General features: G+C 41.2%; 1 protein-coding gene across 2 annotated transcripts in view; it reads left to right on the plus strand.

Moving 5' to 3' along the window:
* The first annotated feature begins 435 nt into the window (after positions 1–435).
* The window catches only part of HTR7 (5-hydroxytryptamine receptor 7), an 86,287-nt gene continuing 71,850 nt past the window's right edge, over positions 436–14,872 (plus strand). For both annotated transcript variants that reach the window (XM_088476535.1, XM_088476544.1), the window contains exon 1: positions 436–1,470. In XM_088476535.1, the coding sequence (XP_088332661.1) occupies positions 944–1,470 (527 nt within the window). In that variant the 5' untranslated portion in view covers positions 436–943. The remainder of the gene's footprint in view (positions 1,471–14,872) is intronic.

Here is a 14,872-nt window from a genome sequence, read left to right on the forward strand (position 1 = left end):
TGAGCGTACGTCCGCTTACGAGCGGCTCTGAATGAGGGCCTTAGTCAGCCTGTGGATTAACTATTTTGAAATTACAAATGCTATAGTACAGCTCTGACAGCCAGAGGCTGGGACTTTTAGTTCCACACCAGCTGGAGAGATGCTGGTTTGCATAGTTTAGCTGTAGTCTCTGTTACAAAGAATAACATCTGCCTTCTTTGCTTCATTTGAATCAGTGCCCTGAATAATAGCACAATAATGTGTACAGCTATCCTCAGAAAAGTCCTCAATCCTTTTGGCATCTAATATTTATATAGCCAACAGTACATAATCTGTCCACTAGATGTCACCCTTATGATGAAAAATTCTTGTGCCTGTACAGTACGATGGAAATAATAGATTGGATACTTTTAGCTTCAATACAGAAACTACACACACTGCCTTTGAGGTGCTGCGAAGACATGAAAGGACTCACGAAAACACTACAACCACAAAGCAGCCAAAAGTGAATGTTTTTTATTTTTGTTGCCAGACTTAAGATAGCATCACAAGATGAAGAACTAATAAAGAGAGCTCTCAGGATAAGTACTTTAATTTTCTGGAACTTGAGGATGACAGTATATTTTGTTTTACTGCTTGGATGACTGAATGAGAATTTATCATATGGATTCACTACTTAAATGACCAACTAAGGTATATTGATATCTGAACCACAGAAGAATGGCCACAAACAGCCAGTGCCTGAGTATTTGAAGGAATTTGGAATCACTAAGAATAACTATGAGACTACACTAAAGGTCAGTACTTTGACCAAGAATGTATTATCCATCTAACCTATGCTACTGTATCTACTCTAGCTGATGGATCTGAGAAATTAAAATCCCTGTTGTTGGATCACAGTCACTGTAAGGTAATTACTGGACCCAAGTATTTAGGGTTCTACACATGGGCTACACAAACCACAATGGTCATCATTGTCAACAGCAGCCACATATACAATGACATCAGGTCCTATGTTATAGAAGATTTGCAGGACCTCAGCACCACTATAATGATTTCTGGTTCTTTAAACCCTCCTCTACTGAAGATCATCCAAGATGCCACCACTAGCAATTCTCTTCCCACCTCCAGCTTCGTAAGTGACAATGACACTCGGTGTGGGGAACAGATCCATAATTATGGCCACATTGAAAAATTAGTCATAGGAGCTATCCTGTCGCTGATCACCTTGCTGACCATCGCAGGGAATTGCCTAGTAGTCATATCTGTTTGTTTTGTGAAGAAACTTAGGCAGCCCTCCAACTATCTGATTGTATCCTTGGCTTTGGCTGACCTGTCTGTAGCCATAGCAGTCATGCCTTTCGTTAGTGTCACTGACCTCATTGGGGGGAAATGGATTTTTGGACACTTCTTTTGTAATGTCTTTATAGCGATGGATGTCATGTGCTGCACAGCCTCTATTATGACATTATGTGTCATTAGTATTGACAGGTAAGACCCTCCAAACTGATACATTTGTTTTATCTGTATTATGTTATGTGGATATCATGTTGCAGAACTTTCTCAGACAACATGCCCCAGATACCAAGAGATCTGTTTAATAAATGTAATGATGTAATAAAGTATTAATATATATTAATTAGATTTTATGCATCAGAAATTTGCATCCATGGCTATGGACTATGGTGGTAGTTGTAGTTAATTACACACTATAGTGCTACATGTATTAACTTTACCTACAGGGAATCTTCTATCTTGGTTTACATATACAGTATTGTACAATCACAGTTTTAGTACAGTTTTTGAGTCACAAGATATTTTCAGCAGAACAAGTAGTAAAAAATTATAGATTATTACTCATCTCTGCCTGTTTTCTACTCAGAGCAAATAATAAAGGCATTATATGAAAGAATAGTAAATAATAAAAATACCAATAATAAAAATAGGAGTACTTTATTCTGGATTATGATGTTATTACTGCTTTAATTATCACTAATTAAAAACAGGTGCTATTGCATTGTTTATGCTATATGGGATTAAATCCAAATGAAATCCAGACTAAATGTTACTTTTATTCTTATTATTTTTTATTATTACTAATAATAAAGATGGTAAAAGCCGGAAACATAGTAAATACATAAAAAAAACGGAAACCATATTAAATGCATTGAAAAAGCTGGAAATCATAGAAAATGTACTGAACAAGCTGGAAATCATTTTAAAATGTATTGAAAAAACTTTTTCAAAATGTTTACTATGGTTTCCAGCTATTTTAATGAATTTAATATGGTTTCCGGCTTTTTCAATGAATTTACTATATTTCTGGCTTTCCCTTATGACTGGTGGAATGTAGTTTTTGGTACTGTGACTTAACAGGAGATTTGTGCAGCAGTGTTTTAAAGGCACAAAGGAACTGATGCAAAATTTAAAGAAAGTCGGCAATAATTTCTCCCACATTGTGTGCACAAAACCAAATGCGTACTTTTGTTCATATGCAGAGTAACCATCCCTGAATGGACCACTCTTACTTGTGCACTTGTTTTCATAACCATCATCATTATTAATGAGCATTGGCACCAGCCCTATACCTGGTGCAAAGGATCCACCTGAAAACAGATGTGTTTACAACCCCACATAGCTGCAATTCTTTGGTCCCGTCCCCAATGAACATTGTTCATGTGAAAGCACCTCCCAGTTATGCTGCTTCATTTGCAAGTGGAGATGTACCTGAGACAGTGGCGTACACAGTGGAAGGTGGGTCAGGGCCTGCTCTAGGGGTGTTTGACAGTGCGGTCGAACAGGGGCGCCACCCATAGAGGGCGCACCCCTCCTCAACATCCCGATTTCAGTGGGAAAGTACTGTCCAGCTGTTCCACCCGTGGACCGAAGTGGCCCGTGGGTGGTGAAATCGGGTGGTTGGGGACCTCCACCGCGCGGCATCCATTCACAGATGGGAGAGGGCTGGGGGAAGCCCAGTCAGTGACGGAGGGCTGGGCTCTACCCCCAGCCTGATGTTATTTGGAGGCGTGCCATGCCTATGGTAATGAGGCCATGCCCCCAATTTCGGTCGCACGCGGCGATAGCAGGGCGCAGCGTACCAGGATGGCACAGGGTGCTCAGACCCATGGAGCTGGCCGTGGGTGGGGTTCTGTGTACCTGGAACCCTCACTGACAAACAGATTGTTTTTTTTCTGAAACGCTCATAGTGTTTGTCTCTATGATGTTCTGCTGTTGTATTGGGGGAGGGGCAGGAAGGTTCATCTGCTTGGCTCAAGTATGTACAGGGGTTATGTACACCTCAGTTTATTTTTTTTCCTGCTACAGTCAGACGCCTAACACATGGAACTATTTGCTCCTGCATAGAAAGCACAGTAATTTCTGAATCTATTGTAATTGTCAGTTTAAACCATTGCAGCTTAGCAGATCTATGTAGTATGCAGTCATGTATCCAATCCCATGCAGCCACACACTACATAGACCTGCTTAGCTGCCATGGTCTAAACTGACAATTACAGCTAGCTTGCATATACTTAGTATTACTAGACTTCCTATTGGGTGCAAATAACTCCATGTGTTAAGTGTCAGACTGTAGTACCTGAGGTTGTTAGTTTACATCCTGGGTATGGCATTCACAGCCATGTGTGTTTTAAATACAAGGGTATTTAATTGAATGACAAGGTGCACCCAAATTACACTGTTACTTATTACTTAAGCGTATGAATATGGAACAGTTTGTGTGATCAAATTCTTTGCTTGAAGTGTCGTTAAGTAGCTAGTTTATGGGAAACAGGGAAAAATCAGTGTTCCTGAACCAATGTTTAGGACTAAACAATATTTTATGGCCAATAGTAAAAACACCAGTACTACCAATGTTTTCTCTCAAGATTCCTCCCTGGGGAGGGGCTGGGGCCAATATGATGCAATTTTGGGGCGCCCCTTCCCCATTACACAAACCCCCCTTGAAAATCCTGTGTTTGCCCTTGTGAGATGCATGCATAACTGACTTGTTTTTAACTTTGTATCAGCCTGAGTTTGTTGTAGAAGGAGCAATGTAATTGATAATCACAATGTGCAGAATGTAATAAGCAGTGTCGGACTGGGGCACGAAGGGCCCACCAGGGGATTGCAACTGTAGGGACCCATGAAGGGCGTAACCTTCTGCCAAAGTCGGTGTACCCAGTGAACAGAGAGATGTGGCAATAATATGTGCAAATAGATGGAGGGGGAATTAACTAACAGTAGACCTCCTAAAAGCCAGATAAAGGTTTGTCCTGATAAATAAATAAATAAACCACACAGAATTACATTAATAAAAAATAATGTTTTATAGATATGCCAATCCAGCTTTTAATTTTAACATATGAGATATAAATTGAACTACTGAAAAGAATGGAACTACTGAGACTAAGCATTAATCCCATTTTGAATATGTGTTATGTTTGGGGTTATTATTATTATTTTTAGTTTAAATGTGTTTAACCATGGAGTTGATGATGGCTATATACCATAAGAGACTTTTTTCAAGCAATTTAATTTTTAAAGTACAAGAGAAATTTAATATAGTGATGGAGCTTAATAGATTGACACACCACAAGACAGTAATGAACAGACACAAAAGTCAACAAAGGGCAAATACAGTACAGAGGGCAAAAAAATCCAAAAGGATGTAGGCGCAGACACCGTGATAAACAGCACAAACAACAGTAGATTGAACCCCTGCAAAGACTGCAGGTAGACTCCTCCACATGCCACTATTATACCATCAGACTTCCACATGCCACTATTATGCCATCAGATACTCCACATGCGACTATTATGCCATCAGATGTCCACATGCCACTATTATGCCAATAGACTCCTCTGCATGCCACTATTAAGTCATCAGACTTCCACATGCCACTACTAAGCCATAAGATTCTCCACATGCCACTATTATGCCATCAGATACTCCACATGCTACTATTATGCCATCAGATGTCCGCATGCCACTATTATGCCATCAGATACTCCACATACTACTATTATGCCATCAGACTCCTCCACATGCCACTATTATGCCATCAGACTCCTCTGCATGCCACTACTATGCCATCAGACTTTCCACATGCCACTATTATGCCATCAGACTCTTCTGCATGCCACTATTATGCCATCAGACACCTCCACATTCAGTTACACAGATTAGAATAAACATGATGATTAATTTTTATACACACACATATCCTCAACTGTTACAGTATGCCTGAGCAGAGAAACTTCTATTCTGTCCAGACTGCCCAAGCCAAGGACAGCTGTGTCCATGCCTGTGTACTTTGCCGCAGTTGTGGCTGGTACATTATGTAAATGACACTTCACTTCCCTGAAAAGCCCTTCCCTGGCGCACATCTATAAGTCTGAATGTGCAAGGACTGAGATGCCCATGCTGACATAACGCTTAGTGTGTCTTTAGATGCACCATCTTCGCACCATTGAAACTTGCACCAGAACTAGGTCAGATGCTGATTATGCATCTGAATTTAGCCTACTATGTGAACGGTTCTGCATCTATGAATGCAACCACTATCAGCGACCCGCCTGCAACACTCCAATAAAACAAAAACTCTATATGCTTCTATTAGGCGCCAGTTACCACCCAGGAATGACCCATACATTTCTGCTACCATATATTATTGTAATGTGAAAGAGACAGACAGAAGACTCTGAGTGGGGCACTCTTGAAAATGTTTAATGTATCGATTAAAACTTACATTTTAATTGTCAAATAATAAATTTATGTTGGGGACAGACAAATAATTTTAATATTAGAGCCGTAATCCAACCTATGGGATGGAATTTCAGGTACCTTTGGTCGAAAGTAATAAGTCACTGGTTTGTAGCTTATATTAACAATGGAGTATATGGAAGGTACTCTATGCTAAGTTATCATCTTATAACCATAGTTACATATATCACAGATCTGCAGTATATGAATGTGAAAGAAAGATGCCATAACCAACAGTGTATGAGGCAAAGTAAGTAGGTGCCTCAGAACTGTAACTAGACATTCTGATGCCCTGTGTGAGAAAGAGCATTGTGCCCCCCAGATGCAGCACTTACCTGCCCAATAAATTTGAATGATCCTAACTTTGCCAAGTATAAGATACTAATGTAGCAGGTGATCACCAAATATCCAATAATGTCTTCTTGTTTGTCATCATCTTATTTAAATGAAGATACAGGATGATCCTGTGTCTTCATTTAAAAAATGATTATGGAAAACAAGAATACATTATTGTTTATTGGTCACCTGTTATATTATTGCCCTCTATTTGGCACAGTATGGATATTAAGATAATATCAGGTCATGTTGTAAAGCAACTTTTCCCCCCACTCCCCCTTCTTCCCAGAGGCTCTCCTTTATGGAGTCAGCAGCACTCACGTGGTCAATAATAGGAAGAGACTGAGTGACTGACACCGTGTTTGGAGTTGGACTGACACTGGCAGTGTCACTGGAGTACTGCCTGGACCGGACCCTGCGTGTCGTCATGTCTGCACTCCCAGATGCAACTGCTCCTCACACTTGCTACTGGCACTGTGGGGGTGTGGAGAGGAGAGGTCATGACGTCTCCCAGACCCTACAGAGAGTGTAAACAGTGTGGGTGCCAGCCAGAGGAGGCAGAGCTGAGGGAGATTGATAGATAGGCAGGGGCAACTGTAAAGGAGGCTGGCACACACTGCTGCTAAAATACATAGCAGTGGACAGCCTGGCAAATAAAAATTGCAGTGGGCATCCGGTACCGCCCAAGGGACATGTGCGGTGGCACCGGCTGCACCACGCTAGATACGGCTCTGAGGCGTATATTCACAAAAAAACAGCTTGCCAATGTATGGAGGCATAGTTATAACATGTGACCCATCTTCCTTAATCAGTCACAGTGAACCAGGTGCATAATAATATTATAATCAGTAATGGTGAAGTAATTTATAGCCCATATAGTTCTGGTTTACATAAAGTTAAAACATAAAAGGCGACCATACACCTACCAACGGATCGCCAGATCCTGCAATGGGATCAGAAATGGCATTGATGTTCGGTGATCCGTTGGAGGATCGGTGAAATCCACCATGTTAAATTTTACAGATTTGCAAATCATGATCATATCATGAACATGTTGGATTTCAACGATCTTGCAATGCCTAGTTGCAGGATGGTAGTGTATGTGCCCCTAAGCACTGGACAACATAGAAGTAGCAGACAAACCTCTTTAGTGATGTCAGAAGTATGTAACAGAGACAGGAGGATACAGTGTCTGTGTCACTACTAATGCTGCTTCTCTGACTGCACCCACATTAATCAGAAGTGAGAGGGTGAAACAGAACTTCCTGTGTGGAAGAAAGGAGAGACCACATCTATGTTCAGCCAGGTGGTGCTGACACAGCCCTGTTACGGAGGTATAGCAGGGCTGTGACTGGAGAGCAGCACTGATGAGAGAGTGGTCAAGGAGGATTGTACCTGTGTCACAGTGTTTGCTAAACACCAAAAGTCAGCAGAAGTTTCTCCTGATTTCCCTTGTATTGCACTGTACTCAGAGCGGCTCCACAAGACTCCGCACTCACCCTCACCCCTGCGTGTCATGGCCCGCTAAGCCTCACCCCTTTACCAGGAGCCCCGCTAAGTTCTGTCCCCTCACAGAAAGGGGTGTGGTCACCACACAGTAGGGCCCACCAGGGCATTACCCGATTCCTCGGCAGCCCAGTCTAAGCCTGGTGATAAGTAATGTACTTCCTTAATTTTAAACGGTACAGCTTAATGTAAAAGGCATTGCAATTATAATGATTAGAGAGCCACACTCACTATAATGTCAGTTCTGGTGTGTATTCTAAGTATTCTTAAAAGGAGCGGAGTTCTAATAAATACTTTGCAGACAAGGCCGTGAGAGGGCACAAATGCGCCCTGTGCTGGCTCCGCCCCCTGAGCGTGCATGACATCATGACATCGCAGTTTGGTTTGGAGAGGCAGCAGCAGTACCAGAGGCAGCACCAGTAAGTGCAGCGCTGACCGGGTATCCTGAGGATGCCTGATCGGTTGCACAGACCACACTGCCCACTGCCTGAAGTGTCCACAGGATGCTCTGGACAGCACTGCACAAGCAGCCCTGGCTGCAGGGTGATGTTCCTGGCACCCTGCTAGCCAGAAGCAATGGCTGTGGGGCCCTTGCGCTCTCTGGGGTGTCACCAGTCGCACACCCCTAGTTACAGCCCTGTTTACAGCTTATTTACAAAAAAAGATAATATCAAAGTAGAATTAATATAAAAATTACTAATTCTCTGTAGATTATAAATTATTATATACTGTATATACTGTACATTTGTAAAAAAAAATTACATTTACAGAGTAGAAGTATAAAATCAGCAATTAGCCTACTGGAGTACTAACATACAGCTTTGTATATGTAATTACTATAGTGTCATGGGGGAAGACAGGGCCGTATACAGGGCCGTAACTAGGGTAGTACGACCAGTGCCATGGCATAGGGCACCGCAGGGCAGGGGGCGCTGTTTGGTCCAGTCAATTTTCCTGTTTATTATCATTCTCACTTGTAGCTTCCTCTTCTTTTATCCCCAGCATATCCTGGCCTCCCCTATCTCTTCCCTAGCCTTTCCCCATGAGGCCATGGCCTTTTTTCAGTTGCACTATCTTATGTCCCTATTTAAAAAATGGGAGGGGTGCCAATCCTCTCTCTGGAACAGGGCACCAAAAAGTCTAGTTACGGCTCTGATTATTTAAACAGAAAATTGAAACCCTGTTTACATGTATTTATTAAAAATAGTTTTGTTAAATGTATTCAATGTTCAAGGTAACTTGTTTACATGTACATATATATTAATATACGTATTAGCGATGACACAAGTTCTGGCATTACTTTGTGGTGGGTGTGGCCGTATTGACCCTCCCATCTAGACATCACCGACTCTCCCTGAAGCCGGATAGAAAAAGTAGGTACGTTTGCCTCAAGGTACATGCATACTCTCTGTTCTCTGGAGTTGTCTCCGCAATCTGGAAGTGTATATACACAAGTGGACAATGCTGATAAGACGCACTGTGCAAAACTAAATGTTAGGAATGAGCAGTATGGTTTTTGTTCAGTTTTTCCCTCCAGGTTCAGAATCACGCACATAGCTGTGGGTCATCTACCTGGGTCGACACATCATAATTGCAGGACTCCCGGTTCTCGTGGCATTTAGATTGCATTGTATGCATTACATGTAATCTAAGTGACACAAGGAAGATGATGCACGGCTCCTGCATGAATCGGAACCTGGTGGGAAAACTAAACAAGAACCAAGCCACTCATCTCTACTAAATGTCACACCAAAGTTCAAACTCCTATCACTTGAGGACTGTTCTTTTCGATAAAATACACTGCTTGGTTTCATATCCAGTGGCGGTTCTAGGGGCAGGCAAGCAGGGCTATTGCCCAGGGCACTGTGGCCTATGGGCTTGGCCACAGTCATCCTCGGCACCATCTCACCTGACAGCATCTGCCTGCTCTTGTCCTCTATCATATATAAGCTGCTGCAGCACCATATTTGCAAACGGGCGCAGCGCCATACCACTGGGAGTCCCAGTCTCCAAGAATACCGGTGCCAGCTGTGACATCATCATGAATGGCATTCTGGGAGCGGCCGCTGGAGAAAGAAGATGAAGGAGCGGCAGCAAGGAGGAGGGACCCACCTGCCTTCACAAAGTAAGATCTAGGCAAACGGCTCCCTCCTGGCAAACGCCACCCCCCTGGCAAGTGGCAAATGCCCCCCCTAGTTTTATCACCATGCTCACGGTGCCAAAACGAAACTCTCACCCTGAGCTCCACAAACTCTAGAAGTGGCCCTGTTCACATCATGTAAGGTTTATCTTAATCAAGTTTGTGATAGAATAGCAAGGCACAAAGCAGGTCTCGTTAAAAATATAGGACAAGACCTAAAGACCACCTGCTCTTATCTGGTGCTTAACTAAACCCCAATTGCGGAATACAAAAGGCTGTGGGCTCCTCCACACTACAAGAAAAACTCCCAGTTCTCACCACACCCACAATCTAGCAAAGAAACTCCCAGTTTCCTATAGTATCTACACTTGATCAGCAAATCAGCACAGTTCCATCCAAATCTTGAGTGTTGGTAGGTACAATTATTGTAGAAGTAAGTGTCAGACATGGGAGTACTGCATCTTTATTCAATGAAAATAGATACTTAAAAAAGAAATGTCAAATATGTAACTGTTTAGTATATTTAAAAAACAAAGTTGTATATTGGCTTTAGTGTTCACTGAACCAAAGCAGGTAATCAGCAATTAGTTTTAAACTGTTCAGAGAAAGTTACAGAGTAAAAGCAAATCTCATGAGTTGTTATTATTTCTATTTAATGCACATATTGCACCTAAATGCAAAGCGTTAGTACTGTAAATGAAACCTGCTGTCCTTAGACATCAGCTTGTTTCCTTCAATTTCACTTATTCTTGTAATTGACTGTATTTTATTTTCCTTCACTTATCATTTTTCATTTTTAGTTTTCACTAATCTGATTACTGTTCTCCGCTGTTTGTTCCAGTCTCCCTCACCCTGACAAAATGCCCATTGTCCCTTCTAACTTTAACAAATCAGATGCTTGTCTCTTCATATAAAGTTCTTTCACTGTCTGTTTATTTAGCAGCTTGGCTTTTAAATTTGCTTTCTTCTCCTGCTATTACCAAGGGGACTGAACTAAGAAGAGTTGTCTATTTGTATGCATTGTGATATTCTTCCCAATCTAACATTGCATGTCCTGTTTTGATTGGTGTGAACAGCTTCAATAGTTTCACCATATCTTTTAATGTTAAAACAGCAATCCCATGACAAAATTAATTGTGTTTTTTGTCACATAACAGCAGCAGCTTGGTAATTACCATTTCTCCTTGGTTTATTTCTCCAAACTTCAATTAATTAAATGAATGATAATTTGCAGATTTATGTGACTGCCATGTTAACCACATGGCATATAATGTAGTGAGCAGAGAGGCATTGCAAAGCCCCTCTGTGCTCTGTTATCACTGTGACATCCTTGCCCTCCTTCTACAAAACAGTTTTCCATTAAAAGTTATTTTTAATATTTATTTATTTGTTTTAAACTATTTTTTTTCTATTTTAATTGAATTTGCTAATAAGGAGGTGACTGAGTCACACATAAAGTGGCTATATTTGCAGGCAGCTACGGAAGCCTGATTTAGTGCCTTATGCTTATATGAGAATCCACTGGGATAATATGGGGTTCATTGCATCAGCAAGTGGAAACCAGTGTTGGACACTGATTTTATGCCAGCACTGCAACCAGCCCCATGCTAGATGCAAGAGTTCCATCAGAAACAGACTTTCCTTCCCAATATGCACCACTCAGAATCACATCTTGATACACGCCTATGACACTCCCACAAATAAGGGATGTTAAATGCAATCACAATGTTACCTCCCAGTTCCCTTCCCGATCCGATTGAAAGACAGATCTGGCCAAGTTCCGTCCAACTGAGAATAGGATGGAGAGATGATAAAAGTGTAAATTCGCATCTGTGCATGCGCTGTATTCAAAATATCCCTAGATCCATTCGATTAAAAATCAGACCTTAAAAAGTCAAGTCCAGATTTCAGTGGATGTAACCTGGCAATACCACATCACGCATCTGCAGATGGGAGCTGGACTTGCCGGCAAGGTTTTAAGTTTCTGTTTAGCCCGGCCAACCAGTATTGCTGGAAAGCTGAGCAATGCAGAATTGACATGGCAAACTTTTTTTTGGTAAAGTACAGCAAAAGAAGATTTTCTATAGGTGCAATCGAATCACTGCATGCATAATGATAAGAAAGACCCCTGAGACTGAAAGTTGGTTCAGTCCTCAGTGATAAATGAGAAGATGTGATTTCAGTCCTGCTGTAGAAAGAGCAGCATCTTTTAAGTTATGTCTAACAACTCATGGGCCCAAATCTAAAGGCAAGGTAGCTGTATGATGCAGTACAATGTTCTCAATTGACACATGGTTAAAAACAGGGACATACTGGGACTGCAGAACAGCCTCATCATCAGGGTTTCCACTTTTAATATTCCAAATTCCTGGTCTCTACCTGTTTTCCTGGTTTTCCTGGTCAAATTCCCTGTCAAAATGCTGTAGTACAGTAATCACATAACATGAAAGTGAACAAAACTAAGTACAAAAACAAAAATAAAAAAACTGAAAAGGTAATTTTATCCAATTTAAGGGCATGTCAAGAATCAAGTTTCAAGTGGAAACAATATTCCTTAACATTGACAGATTTCCCTGTAAACAGAAAAATAACCCTAAAAGTAAAAAAAAAACCCCACTGCCCAGCATCCCTAAGTGCACGAGCAGACAAAAGGTATGGCCATGCCTCACATTGGTGTGACCAAGCTTCATGGTGTGTGCAGTGAGTCACAGGGGTGTGGCCCCCATCTTTCCTCATTTCGGCAAAGCAGAGCACCGGGAGGCGGAGCTGCTTGGCCAGGCTTTTGGCCCACACAGTCCATTCAGGCCATCAGCTCTTATGGCATTTGCCAGAAGTGCCAAATGGTCAATCCGGCCCTCTTAGAAAGTGTAAAACAATCTGATGCAATACTCATTACAGAACACATGAATGTTTAGTGAGAATGGAGATGTGAGTCTTACAAAGTTTTGTCTCATAGGAAAACTATTGTTGTGTGTTTATTATCCTACTTCCACCCTTAAAACATGGGTGCTTTTGTTGCTTTAGCAGTGAGTATAATGATATTTATAAAGAGTCTATGCAGGGAAATGACTACACTAAAGTGCTACAAGGTAACATTCAGTGGTGCAGAAGCCTTGGGAAAAACTGTTGCATTGAAGCCCCACAAATCTTATTTGGTTCTTGGATCTGACTAAGGATATGCATCCAGCCAAATGATCATACAGTCTGTGTATTTAGCTTAATATGTTATTGTAAAGGGGTCTGACTATCCAGCCAGATGATTTATTGGTGATAATATGTGCAGTTGTGCAGTCTTTTTCTTTTCTTATAACAATTTTAAATCATCATGAAGATACTTGTCTACATGACATTCAGCATATGAGAATAAATACAGCAGTCTGAAACCATAAATCACTGTCGGCTTTAGCTGCATAGCATATCTGTAGTGCCTAATGATTATAGCTCTAACCAACCTGCTGCAACTACATCACAGATGGAATATTATTTATTATTATAAGGTTTACTTCTTACAGTGACATGACAGCTATCATACATGCAATATAATATATACAGACATTTTGGGGCAAACCATTATTTCTTATAAACAGCCTTGCTTTTGTTCCCATTATATAGAGAAGTGAAAAACATACTGGACTACTCTCCCAGAATGTCTGGGAGAATTCTGAATTTTGTCTGAATTTTAGACTTCAGGGAGGATAGACCACACGCCGAGACCCGGTCCACTTCCCCTAGTATTACATGATGACATAATTTGCATTATCATGGTCCAAACCTTGCTGCTTTGTGCCATGAATTGCTACATTTTGCAATAAAGGGTGGTTTTGGGATTATAAAAATCACATCACCAAGCCCCATTCACTTGTCTGGAGAGGGATCCTACAAATTAGGCACTTATGGTAGCAGTCTGAAAATTGGTGCAGCCCATATAATGTACATTATAAAAAATGGGTACTAGTGTGCTAAACAGAATAAATGTATTATGGATGTTGGAGTGAGTGGGATTATCACAGGCCCATTGTCACCTGATTGCAGTATGTCATCAGGAATTCGCTCTTGCTCCAACACTTTTACTTAGGCAACACTCTTGCTCCTCACTTTCACTACACAACAGAAGAGATGCAAAGATTTCTCCCCCAGACACAAACAATAAATCAGAGCAAATCAAAAGGATTTCTGTAGTTATTATCAATGGAGGACTGAAGTGGTTCAGGACAGTGAGTCCCTTAAAGTGTACAAACAAAATGGAAGTCAATAGTACGGTTGCAGTATTGATACTGTAAATATTGTAGAAACAATGTTTGTCTAATAAAACATAGTTGCTAATGTATAGATAAATGGTTTGATCTCACCAACTTGTCTGTGACAGGGTACAACTTCCCCTTCATAAAATAGGTTCAGCTGACATTGGAACTGGCTGTGGCACTACAAGTCCCAGCCTCACTTTCCTCCTTCAGCTTGGCTCTCTGTATCTTTCTAAATACACGAACTCTGCAACTTTATTCTGTGGATCTCTCACTTGCAGACACTATAACAGATTGTAAAGTCTCTGACTTTCTAAATAGACAAACTTGGCAGCAGACCACTAATTGCAGCTTCTCACAAGCGGCTTGCTCACCAGCACACTACACCTCACACTAGCTCTACTCAGCTAAGCTCTAATAAGATCTCTCTGCAGTTTATTACTTGTTTCTCTACTCTAGCATGGTGGGTCGGCTTGCTCACTATGAGTCAGATGGATCTCTGTGCACAGACGCAAATGGCAAGCTTTTACATACAGCTCCTACGGAGAAGTGAATTTACTCATTTTCATTAATTGGATGAAACTTGGGTGGAACTGGTTTTCAGTGAAATAGGGTGTTTTGGGGCAGGAACTGGGCAGGGACAATGTGACCTCATATAACCACCCTGACTTGTGGGAGTGCCATAGGTGTGCAGCTATAGTTGTTTGCAATTGTAAATTGTGCATACGGGTCATATTACAGAACTCTTCCCAATAATATGTACATCATTGCCAGAGATAATATATCCAGACACAGACTAGAGGGTATATTTAGTAAAGGTCGATTTTTGAGTCGATATTTATGTAGTTTTTGAATCGACTCAAAATAGACTGTATAAACTGACCAAATCTCTCATTTACTAACATTCGA

This window comes from Taudactylus pleione, unplaced genomic scaffold (assembly GCF_031769625.1).
Source record: "Taudactylus pleione unplaced genomic scaffold, aTauple2 ptg000016l, whole genome shotgun sequence".
NCBI classification, from domain to species: domain Eukaryota; kingdom Metazoa; phylum Chordata; class Amphibia; order Anura; family Myobatrachidae; genus Taudactylus; species Taudactylus pleione.